The following is an 11,316-nucleotide window of genomic DNA, read 5'->3' on the forward strand; positions in this document are numbered from 1 at the left end:
TCCCGGTGTCCCCAGTCACGTGTCCCAGGCCAGGGCTCCCTCCCGTTGCTGGCACCCCAGGAGCCCGGGGTGAGGTGGGGCCGTGGGGACCTCAGGGAGCTCAACAGAGCCGAGTTTTGCTCAAGGGTTTTGGCCAGGGAGACCTCGGCCAAAAACCCAGCTGGGCCAGGAAGGGACTGGGAGAGCTCTGGAAGGGCTTGGGAGGATGGGGGACCCCATGGAGAAGGATTTGAGGGCGTTGGACACATCCTGGCCATGTCCCCGGGCACCCGGAGACCCCCGAGTGGGGCTGAGCCCCAGCGTGGGCAGAGGGAGGGCGGCTCTGCCCCTGTGCCCAGGTGAGACCCCACCTGCAGAGCTGCTCCAGCCCTGGGGTCCCGCACAGGGAGGATGAGGAGCTGCTGGAGAGAGCCCAGAGGAGGCCACGGAGCTGCTCCAGGGCTGGAGCCCCTCTGGAGCCCGGCTGGGAGAGCTGGGGGTGCTCACCTCACCCCAGGCAGGGCTCAGAGCCCCTCCAGGGCCTGAAGGGGCTCCAGGAGAGCTGCAGAGGGACTGGGGACAAGGCAGGGAGGGACAGGAGCCAGGGAATGGATTGCCAGTACCAGAGGGCAGGGCTGGATGGGAGATTGGGAATTGGGAATTGTTCCCTGGCAGGGTGGGGAGGCCCTGGGATGGATTTCCCAGAGCAGCTGGGGCTGCCCCTGGATCCCTGGAAGTGCCCAAATTCAGGCTGGACAGGGCTTGGAGCAGCCTGGGACAGTGGGAGGTGTCTGCGGTGGAAGTGGAAGATCTTTGAGCTCCTTTCCAACCCAAAGCGCTCCGCGATCTCCCTCAGCGCTCCACATGCCGCATTTCCGGACTCCATTTCCCATCGCACCCCACGCCAGCACGGCCCTGCGTCCCTTGGGGACTCGGTTTCCCATGGTGCCTCGCGGCGGAGCGGTGGCAGCGCGGCGGGGATCACGTGACGCGGGGCGCTATAAAAGCGGCGGCGCAGCGGCCGCGGCCCCATTGTTGTCGGCGCGCGCGGCGGGGCGGGAGCGGCCCCGGAACCCCCGGGAGCGGCCCCGGGGCCCCCCCCAGCGCCCCCCGCCCCCTCCCGGCCCCCACAAACCCCCCCCCCGGGCACCGGTGAGTGGCGGGGGAAGGCCGGCAGGGTCAGGCCTCGGCGGGTGGAAGGAGGGCGGGGGGGGCGGCCCCGCCTGCGGGGGGCGGGGAGGGCTGTGAGGGATGGGAACGTTCCAAGGGATGGGGGCGTTCCAGCGCTATCAGGGATGGGGTGAAAAGGGTCTGGGGGCTTCACAGCCGCAGGGGAGATGGGGGATGTGGGGGGAGAGGCTCGGAGCTGGAGGGCCTCGAGGGCAAGGGGGTGCCCTACAGCTGGGGGGCTTCTAGGGGATGTGGGAGGGGTACGGGGGGACCTTACAGGAGAGTCTGTAGGACACGGGAGGCTGTAGAGTGTTTGGGGGGGGTCCTTGTAACTGCGATCCGTCGGAAATGGGGGGGCTGTATGAAATGTGGGGCTGCCCCTGATGCAAACATGGGAGGACATAGGGGGTGGGGGTGGCTCTAGGGGATGGGCTCCTCTAGAGGATGGGGGGGTCCTTACAGCTCCTGTAGGGGCTGTGCGGGGCTCCCCCTCACATTTGGGGAGGGGGTTTTGGGGGGTCCTGGCAGGTGGGGTCTCCCCTCTGCTGTACCGTGGGGGGGGGCAGTGGAGGTCCTCAGAGTGGCCTTGGCACCTGTGAGTGACCTTGGGGACCTCATGGGGGGGCACGGGGGTCGTGTTAGGGGGTCCTCAAGAAGCTGCTGGTGGTGATGGTGATGGGGAGGTCACACCTGGGGGGTCAGGTGTCCCCAGAGGTGGGGGAGGAGCTGTGGGATCACCTTTGGGGGGAGCCTGGCCCCCCTCCCCAGGGTCCCCTTCACCTCCTGGGCCTCTGGATCCAGGTGTCCATGGACCCACCTTGATCTCCCAATTCCAGTGATGGACACGGGGCCCGAGGAGGCTTTTTTGGGGTCACCTTTCTGTCCCCCCTGTGGGGGACACCTCCCAGCTTCTTTCAGCTAGGACGTTTTCCACATCAGCTCCTGTGTTCCAGGAATCCCAAACTCTCCTCATCCCATCCTTGCTCCAGAAGTGATTCCAGAACATGGGAAAAAAATTTGTATTTCTAGCTTTAACTCCTTTTGGTGAGGTTTAATCCTTGAAATTCCCCAGTTCCCGTGACTCCTCCCTCAGCATTTGAGCCCGTTTTTCATTCCTCATCTCAAAATGCTGCAGAAATGCTGGAAGCTCTGTGGGAGCTGTATCCCAGATTTCCCTGAGGAACCCAAATTTTCCACCTTTCATCCTAAAACCCAGAGCTGAGTGTTGGGAATGTGAGCAGTGACCTGGGATGGACTCAGATCCCTGGGAAATCCGTGGACCTTTCAGCCACTGAGCCAAACCCTTGGGGAAAACATTGGAAAACTTGACCCATTCCTTATGGATCCAAACTGCCCAAATCTTCCTGGTGATCGTCCCAAAATCCCATTTTTTGGTTAATTCCTGCCGTGGAGTAACACCTGGATTAATTCCTAGTTTCTTGGGGTAGCTGGAAATAAAAGGGTTTGACACTCACCTGACCAGGTGGGATGGACAATTCCTGGGGCTTCCACGGGATCCCAGGTTTTCCAGATCAGCTCCTGTGCTTCCAGGAATCCCAAACTCTCCTGGTCCCTTCCCTGCTCCAAAAGTGATTCCAAAACATGGGGAAAAAAAAAATTAGTTTAACTCCTTTTGGTGAGGTTTAATAATTGAAATTCCCCATTCCCAATTCCTCAGCTTTTGAAACCATTTTTTGTTCTTCATTTCAAATTCCTTCCAATTTAAAGATGGGAAAAAATGGAAACTTGGTATTTTCACTTATTTGTTGTTTTTGGTTTCCCCAAATCCCAAATGTCACCAAGGGTTATTTGGGATTTTCGGAGCTTTTTGGGGATTAAGGGGTGTGGGGCAGGAAAATCCCAGCGAGGCTCATTCCCAGTCTGGTATATTTATGATGGACTGGGAATTCTTGGCGTATCCAATGTTTTTTCTGAACTTTAGGGAATTTTAGAGGGTGATCAGGATGTTCCAGGGGGTGAATCTGGCAGTGCCTTTCCAAAAAAAAAACCAAAAACCCAGCCAGAAAAGCGCTTTTCCTTTGGTCTCGGGGGTGAATTCCATCCCAAATCAATCCCGAGAGGAGAGGCTGGGATAGAGGAAGCTGGGCTGAATGCTTGTGTGGAGATCCCTGGTGCTGGGCTGGCACGGGGAGCTCCCGCTGGGACCGGGATTCCTCCGGGATGGCGAGGCCGGGATTCTTGGAAAAATCCAGGGCATCTCCTCCTGGCCCGTCCCGTGCAACCATGCCTCATGAAACACGAACACCCCGGGCTGGAACCTGCAACTCCTGTTGGGATGGGGGCGATTTTTCCCGGGAGTGCCGCGGTGCTGCCCCGCGGGCATCCCGGCACGTCCCGCTGCTCTCCGCAGGCTCCTCCGCTCCCGTCCCCGCCGGGCTCTCCATGCGAGCCGAGCCCCGATGGCCGCGGTCCCGAGCGCCGGGATCAAGCGCAAGCCGGAGGATGCGGGATCGGGATCGGCCGCGTCCAGCGGCGCCGCCTCGGACGACGAGATCGCCACGAGCGACAGCGGCGACAGCTGCGACAGCGGCGGCAGCTCCGGCAGCGCCGGGCGTGAGCCGGGGCCGGGCCGTGGGCGGGATCTGGGGACGCGTTTCATTTCCTTCGGGGAATTCTTCTGGGTTTCCTCATGGGTTTCAGGAATTTGGGTCGTGGCAGGGAGCTTTTTGGGGAGTGTTAGGGAATGGGGGGGGGGGGGGGATGATGTGGAATTTTTTGGAGTTGGGAGGGGGATTTTGTAGCAATTTTTCAGAAATTTGGGTTTACGGGGAGGGGGTTTGCAAAATTTTGGGTTTGGGGATTTTTAATTGGGTTTTGGGATTTTTAATTTTGGGGGGTGTGGGGGATTTTAAAAAATTTGGTGAATTTTGGGGTTTTTTAAAAATTTTTTGTTGGGTTTTTAGAATTTGAGGGACAACCGAGATTTTTTTTTTTAATTCCAGGGAAATTCAGAAGAATTTTTTACGTTTTGGGGGGTTGAGGGAATTCCTGGCATTTCCTGAAAGTTTGGGTGATTGAGGCATTCATGGGGAATTATTTGGGGAGTTCACGGGGCTTGAAATTTTGGAAAACACTGGAAGAACTGGGGGGAATTTCAGGGAGTTTGTAGGAAACCTGGAGGGGCAATTCTGACCATTTGCCGGGGGGGAGGAATTAAAGGGAAATAATGGGTAATTTTAAATTCTGGGAGGGAAATAGAGGGGGGAAAGTGGTGAATTTGATGTAATTTTGGGGGTGATTTTGTGCCCGCAGCCCCGTCCATCCTGCGGCGCTCGCGGGCGCGCCGGGGCGGGAAGCGCGTGCGCTTCGCCCAGGTCACCGTCTACTACTTCGCCCGGCGCCAGGGCTTCACCTGCGTGCCCAGCGCCGGCGGCAGCTCCCTGGGCATGGCCCCGCGGCACCACCGCGCCCGCAGGTACAGCCTCAGCCAGTTCGCTCACCTGCGCCAGGTGAGCCACCGGCAGCACCTGCGGCAGCACCTCCGCAGGGAGAAACTGCGCGCCAGGAGGAGAGAGGTGAGAGGGAAATGGGGGAGGGACTGGGTGGGGAGGAAGGGGGAATCCAGGTGGGAAATAGCTGGAGGGGATTTGGGGTGATAGAGGGTGTCTGGGTGGAGAATAGCTGGGGAGGGAGGGCAGAATCCAGGTGGGAAATAGCTGGGGAGGGAGAGTAGAATCCAGGTGGGAAATAGCTGGGGAGGGAGGGCAGAATCCAGGTGGGAAATAGCTGGGGAGGGAGGGCAGAATCCAGGTGGGAAATAGCTGGGGAGGGAGGGCAGAAGCCAGGTGGGAAATAGCTGGGGAGCAAGAGTAGAATCCAGGTGGGAAATAGCTGGGGAGGGAGGGCAGAATCCTGGTGGGAAATAGCTGGGGAGGGAGGGCAGAATCCTGGTGGGAAATAGCTGGGGAGGGAGGACAGAATCCTGGTGGGAAATACCTAGAGAGGTAGCAGTGGGGGATAATACCTGGAAGGGATTTGGGGTGACAAAGAGTATCTGGGTGGGGAATATTTGGGGGGAGCCAGGTATTGGGGCTGGGAGGGGGGAATCTGGGGGGAAATACATGGATGGGTTTGGTGGTGGGCAGGTGGGGAAAGCCCCTGGGGAGGGATTTGAGGGAGGGAAGTGAAAAATGCCTGGGTGAGCTTGGAAGAGGGGCAAACTGAGGGGAATCCAGGTGGGAAGCACTTTCGGGGGATCTTAGGAGGTCCAGGGAAAAATCTGTGTGGGAAACACCTGGGGGCGATCAGGATGTTCCAGGGGTGAATGTGGCAGTGCCTTTCCAAAAAAAAAAAAAAAAAACCAACCAGAAAAGCTCTTCTCCTTTGGTTGGACGAGCCCTGGGAGGGCCGAGGAGAGGCTCAGTTTGGAGGGAAGGACACCTGGCCAGGTGACCCCACGGTCCCCCATCGCCACGCGTGTCCCTCCATCCCCAGCTGACCCAGAACGGGACGGTGCCGTCGGCCGAGGCCGCGGGGCTCACCTTGGCCGACGTGTCCGACGACGACCTGGACGTGGGGCAGGTGGAGGTGGGCGATTACTTCTACCTGCAGCCGCTGCCCACCAAGCGGCGCCGGGCGCTGCTGCGCGCCTCGGGCGTGCGCAGGATCGACGCCGAGGAGCGGCAGGAGCTGCGGGCGCTGCGCCTGTCCCGCGAGCAGTGCGGCTGCCTCTGCCGCCTCACCTGTGAGCCGCGCACCTGCGCCTGCAGCCAGGCCGGCATCCAGTGCCAGGTGAGCCCCAGGGCAGGGGTTTGGGGTGGCATGGGGGCCAGGCTGCTCCTCGTGTGCTCCCCTTGCTCCTGGAGGAGTGGGGAGAGCCAGGTGTGCCAGGTGAGGGCAGCCAGTGCCAGGTGAGGGCAGCCAGTGCCAGGTGAGCCCCAGGAAGGGGGTTTGTGGTGGGATGGGGGCCAGGCTGCTCCTTGTGTGCTCCCCTTGCTCCTGGAGGAGTGGGGAGAGCCAGGTGAGGGCATCCAGTGCCAGGTGAGGGCAGCCAGTGCCAGGTGAGCCGCAGGGCAGGGGTTTGGGGTGGCATGGGGGCCAGGCTGCTCCTCGTGTGCTCCCCTTGCTCCTTGAGGAGTGGGGAGAGCCAGGTGTGCCAGGTGAGGGCATCCAGTGCCAGGTGAGGGCATCCAGTGCCAGGTGAGGGCAGCCAATGCCAGGTGAGCCCCAGGAAGGGGGTTCGGGGCGGGATGGGGGCCAGGCTGCTCCTTGTGTTCTCCTCTTGTTCCTTGAGGAGTGGGGAGAGCCAGGTGTGCCAGGTGAGGGCATCCAGTGCCAGGGGAGCTGGGAAAAGGGGGGACAGGTGGGCCTCGAGGCACGCCCACTGTGCCCATGTCCTTCCCCCCGGAGGGAGCAGAGAGTGCCAGGTGAGGCAGCTGGGGTTTGTGGTCTAACAGGTGCTGGAGTGCTCTTGTTCCTTGAAGGAGCAGGAACAGTTCCAGGTGTGTTTTGGGCATACCTGGGATGTATAAACTCCTCTCCCCACACCAGAGCCAAATTCCTGCTGTCCAGGTGTGATCTGGGATCACTCTGGGGTGGGATTCAGGCTCTGTGGGGGATCCTGTGGGATCCTCCAGCTGTCCACGTCTCTTCCCAGTGGGGACACCTGGCTGGGATGCAGCCCGACCGGGATGTTCGGGGTGGGGTTCGGGGCCTGGAGGGGTGCTGCTGGGTCCCACAGGTGTCCCCTGTGCCCCAGGTGGATCGCACGTCATTCCCGTGCGGCTGCTCCCGGGACGGCTGCGGGAACGTGGCCGGGCGGATCGAGTTCAACCCCCTGCGCGTGCGCACCCACTTCCTGCACACCTTGATGAAGCTGGAGCTGGAGAACCGGCGGGAGGAGGAGGAGGAGGAGGAGGGAGCTGCTGCCCTCCCTGGCCCCACCTGGCCCCCCCCGCAGCCCCCCGAGACTCAGGACTTCCAGGAGTACCTGGCGGAGAACGAGCGGGCGGTGCTGCACCTGCAGACGGCCGAGGAGCTGGAGAGGCTGAAGGCTGAGGAAGACTCTGGAAGCGGCTCTGGGGGAGAGGGGGGCGGGGTCTGCGTCCTGGGGGAGCACCTGGATGACACCTGGCAGGTGAAACCTCCCCCGTGCCCCGGGCTCAGCTCCACCATCCTCATCCCAGCCCAGTTCCCTCTGGAATCTTCTGTCCTGTGCTACCCCCCGGGGCAGCCGACCCAGGTGGGCTCCCAGCCTTACCTGGCCGATGCACCTGGGCTCTACTGCCAGGTGGAGCCACGGGCAGGTGCCAAGGGTGGGAGTGGCCACGTGGAGCATCCAGCTCCAGCTTCCAGCCCCCCTGGGAAGGAGCTGGGGCTCCCACCTGTCCCTGCTGCTGTGAGCAAGGGAGGAGCACCTGAAAATCTCCCAGAGCACCTGGAGCACCCCCACCTGCCCATATGAGTGGCCTCGGGCCCTCTGGCTCCATTATTTATTCCATGGATTGATTATTTAATTGGTGGGGGCTGCTCTGGACAGAGGATTTCCCTGGCCCAGGGCCAGGAGTCCTTCACTCACCTGGTAGGGGTCACCTGTGCCGGGACTCACCTGAGCTGCAGCCCCTTGGATCCTTCCTGTTCTCCATCCCACCTGGCAGAGATCACCTGTGCAAGGACTCACCTGAGCTGGAGCCTCCTGGATCCCGTGGCAGCTCTGTCTCCCCGGCTGCCTCCACTCTCCTTGTTTTTAAGGGAAAAGCCCTTTTTCCCTAATTCCTGTTTGTTTAATGAATGTTTCACCTGGGCCGCCTCCCATCCCACCTCATCCAGGTGATGCTCCCACTCACCTGCAGCTGGGATGGATTGGGAAACACCTGGAACTGGCACAAGAGACCCAAGACTGGAGTCCCCAAACTCACCTGGAAAATTTTGGGGGTTGAACCAACTTCACTTCCTCACTGGCTCCTCCATCACCTGGAATTGATCACCTGTACCTGTGGGAACCTTCTGGGATGTTCATTCCTGTGCTGGGAGGTGCCTCCAGCAGCTGCTGAGGGGTTGGAGCTGCCCCTCCAAGGACCAGGATTTGGGATGTGAGGGTGCAGGAGTGTCCCTGTCCCTACCTGTGATCCTGGCCCATTGCAGGTGGTCCTGGGCCAGTTCCAGCAGGGTCAGAGCGCTGCAGGTGTGCCCAGGTGTCCCTGTTAGCCCACGGATGCAGTGTCACCTGGCCCTGCCCTGCCTCCTTCCCATCCCAGGTGAGCTCCATCCACCCATCCAGGTGACCCCCACCTGGCTGTGATTCCCAAAGAACCTGTTCCTGCCATTCCAGCACTCGGGGTCCATCCCATGATGCCATGGACGTTCTGTTCCTGGTGAACCCGACTTCCTGGAGCCCCTGCAATTCCCTGTGCTGCTCCTCAGGTGCTTCCTGCTCACCTGTGTTCCTTCTGGCTCCGGGCATCTCCACTGGCATCAAACTGGTCAGACTGGGATGGATTCAGGTTCTCCAGGTGTGGATTCTCCAGACTCACCTGGTCCCTGCAGCCCTTCCTCGGACTGGGATTCATGGAAAACCCACCTGTGCTCCGGACCTTCTGCAGCTCTGACATCTGTCTCGGAGTGAAACTTCTCATTTTTGGGGCTTTCCCCTCTTTTTTGGCTTCTGCCAGGTGAGATCAACCTGGGCCAGGAGCAGTTCCAGCCTGGGAAGAGGCAGGAGTGGGGGAAAATCGGGATGTGGGGTGGGGCTGCCTGTTCTCCTCTGGGTCTGTGCCCCAAATCCTGCATTCTGCTCACCTGGAGCCTACAGACTGTGGGATCTGCTCACCTGGATCTGCTCACCTTGTGGGATCTGTGCCCCTGGACCTGCTCACCTGCTCTGGTGTGTGCCTTCAGGACCTGCTCACCTGGATGCTCCCAGACCCCACAGGGACCCAAATCCCCCAGCCCAGTTGCTGCCACCCCATTCTTTTCCTGACTTTTTGATTTCACCATTTTGGCTTTTCCAGCAGTTTTCCCACACTGGGGTCTGACCCCCCCCCCCCCCAGTTTTGGGGGGTTGAGGGTCCCCTGGTGCACCTGGGGGTCACCTGTCCCCTGTGGGGGGTTTAAAAGGGGTTTAAGGGGGCTCAAAGTGGGGTTTTTAGGGGTTATGGAGGTGCTGAGGGAGTTTTTTTGGGTTGAAAGGGGTTCAGAGGGGTTTTATGGGGTTTAGGGGCTCAGGAGAATTTTAAAAGGGGTTTAAGGGGTCTCAGAGGGGTTTTTTTAGGGGTGTACAGGGGGTTCAGGGAAGTTCAAAGTGGGGTTTTTAGGGATTATGGGGGCATTGAGGGTTTTTTGGGGTTGAAAGGGGTTCAGAGGGGTTTTTATGGGTTTTAGGCATTCAGAGAGGTTTGAGGGGGCTAGAAGGGGTTCAGTTGGGTCTAAAAGGGATTTATAGAGAGAGTTAAAGGGTCTTTTAGGAGAACAAGGGGGTTCAGAGGAGTTTAAGGGGCTTTAAGAGGAGTTTGAGGGGATTCAAGGGAGTTCAACGGGGTTTAAGGGTGTCAAAAGGATTTTTTAGGCTTTTGAAGGGAGGTTTAAGGGGGGTTTAGGAAGAGCTTTAGGCGGGTTCAGAGGAGTCTAAAGGGGCTCGGGTGGGGTTTAAGTTGGTTTAAAGGGCTTTTTTAGGTGCTCAAAAGGGGATTTAAGTGAGTTCAGAAGATTTAAGGGGGTTTAAAAGGGGATTCAGGGGCCTTAACTGGGTTCAAAGGAGGGGCATAAGGGGTTAAAAAGGGGATTCAGAGGGGCATTTGGGGGTTCAGATGTGGTTTTGGGGGTTCAGGGAGGGATTTAATGGTGTTCAGAGGATTTTGAGCGCTTCAAAAGAGATTTCAAAGTGTTTGGCAGAGTCAGAGGGGTTCAAGGGGGTTCCAAGGGTTATTTTTGGGGTTCAAACGGGGGTTAAAACCATTTAAAGGGCACTTGAGGGGGTGTTGAAGGGGTTCAGGGGGGTTTAAGGGGGTTCCAAGGGGTTTAGGGGATCCAGAGTGGCTTTGGGGGGGGTCAGCAGGGATTTCCCAGGGGTCTCAGTGGGGGTGGGGAGGGGCCGGTTCCCAGCCCAGTGGCCCCCAAAGCCCCCGGGGAGCCCCCAAATCCCACAGGAGCGGCCCCAAACCCGCCCTTGTCCCCTGAGGTCAGGGAGGAGGGGCAGGGCACCCCAAATCCTGCCCTGGATCCCCCGAGCTGGTGCTTCCCAAACCACGGAATTCCCGGATTTATCCCATTTCATCCAAACCCTGCCAGAATTATTGGGATTTATCCCATTTCACCCAAACCCTGCCAGAATTCCCAGATTTATCCCATTTCACCCAAACCTCACCAGAATTCCCAGATTTATCCCATTTCACCCAAACCCTGCCAGAATTATTGGATTTATCCCATTTCACCCAAACCCCATCAGAATTCCCAGATTTATCCCATTTCATCCTAAACCCTGCCAGAATTCCCAGATTTATCCCATTTCACCAAACCTCACCAGAATTCCCAGATTTATCCCATTTCCCCCAGCCCAGGCTCGGTGGGATCGGGTGGGGTTTGGCCCTTTCCCCTCGTTGCATTTGATCCACTCTGGATTTCATGGATCTGCCCCCCAAAAACCCCGGGGATCCCCAAACTCCCCCCCCCAGGGCACCCAAAGTGGCTTCGGAACCTTTAATGCCATTTTGATTTCCTTTTTTGTTTTTTATTCTCTTTTTTCTACTCCTTTAATTTTTAATTCCGTTTTTCTTCCCTTTTAAATTTAATTTTGAAACTTTTGGTTTTATTTCCTTTCTCTCTTTTTATTGCCTTTTTATTTCTTTATTGAATTTTTACTGCAGTTATTTCTTTTTAAATTCAATTTATTTCCTTTTTGAACTTCATTTTTTCTTTTCCTTCTTTTCTATTCAATTTTTTATTTCATTTTTCGGTTTTTAATTTCCATTTTAACTCCACATTTAATGCCACCAAGTGAATCCAAAGCTTCTCCCCACTATTATTCGTTTTTCCTGCTTTTCCGCAGTTTCCCGGGACGATGCTGTATTTAAAGAGAATATTTAAGTGGAAAAATAAAAAGTGGTTAAACTTGGCGGGGAGTTGTGGCTTGAACAGGGGCAAATTACCAAAATTTGGGTAAAACCACTGAAATCTGGCCTAAATAGAACAAAAATTGGGTTAAACGAATGA

General features: G+C 57.9%; 1 protein-coding gene across 2 annotated transcripts; it reads left to right on the forward strand.

Annotated features, from left to right (window-relative positions):
* Positions 1-1,041: 1,041 nt before the first annotated feature.
* Positions 1,042-9,294, forward strand: CSRNP2 (cysteine and serine rich nuclear protein 2). Of its 2 annotated transcripts, XR_008435190.1 has the most exons (6): positions 1,042-1,131; positions 3,521-3,723; positions 4,423-4,685; positions 5,605-5,901; positions 6,869-8,366; positions 8,533-9,294. XR_008435190.1 is itself a non-coding variant. In XM_053967347.1 (5 exons), the coding sequence occupies exons 2-5, from the start codon at positions 3,570-3,572 to the stop codon at positions 7,571-7,573; spliced, it is 1,419 nt and encodes a 472-aa protein (XP_053823322.1). In that variant the 5' UTR covers positions 1,042-1,131; positions 3,521-3,569; the 3' UTR covers positions 7,574-9,293. The 2 variants fall into 2 exon arrangements, 1 of the variants encoding a protein (XP_053823322.1); XM_053967347.1 differs by having other exon boundaries at positions 6,869-9,293.
* Positions 9,295-11,316: the final 2,022 nt, after the last annotated feature.

Source organism: Vidua chalybeata, chromosome 30 (assembly GCF_026979565.1).
Source record: "Vidua chalybeata isolate OUT-0048 chromosome 30, bVidCha1 merged haplotype, whole genome shotgun sequence".
Taxonomy (NCBI): domain Eukaryota; kingdom Metazoa; phylum Chordata; class Aves; order Passeriformes; family Viduidae; genus Vidua; species Vidua chalybeata.

Bases quoted from the DNA above. Each gene is read 5' to 3' on its own strand.
- CSRNP2 (XM_053967347.1), top strand. From the start codon at position 3,570: ATGGCCGCGGTCCCGAGCGCCGGGATCAAGCGCAAGCCGGAGGATGCG. The intron at 3,724-4,422 runs GTGAGCCGGGGC...TTGTGCCCGCAG, and splicing joins CAGCTCCGGCAGCGCCGGGC to CCCCGTCCATCCTGCGGCGC. The intron at 4,686-5,604 runs GTGAGAGGGAAA...CTCCATCCCCAG, and splicing joins TGCGCGCCAGGAGGAGAGAG to CTGACCCAGAACGGGACGGT.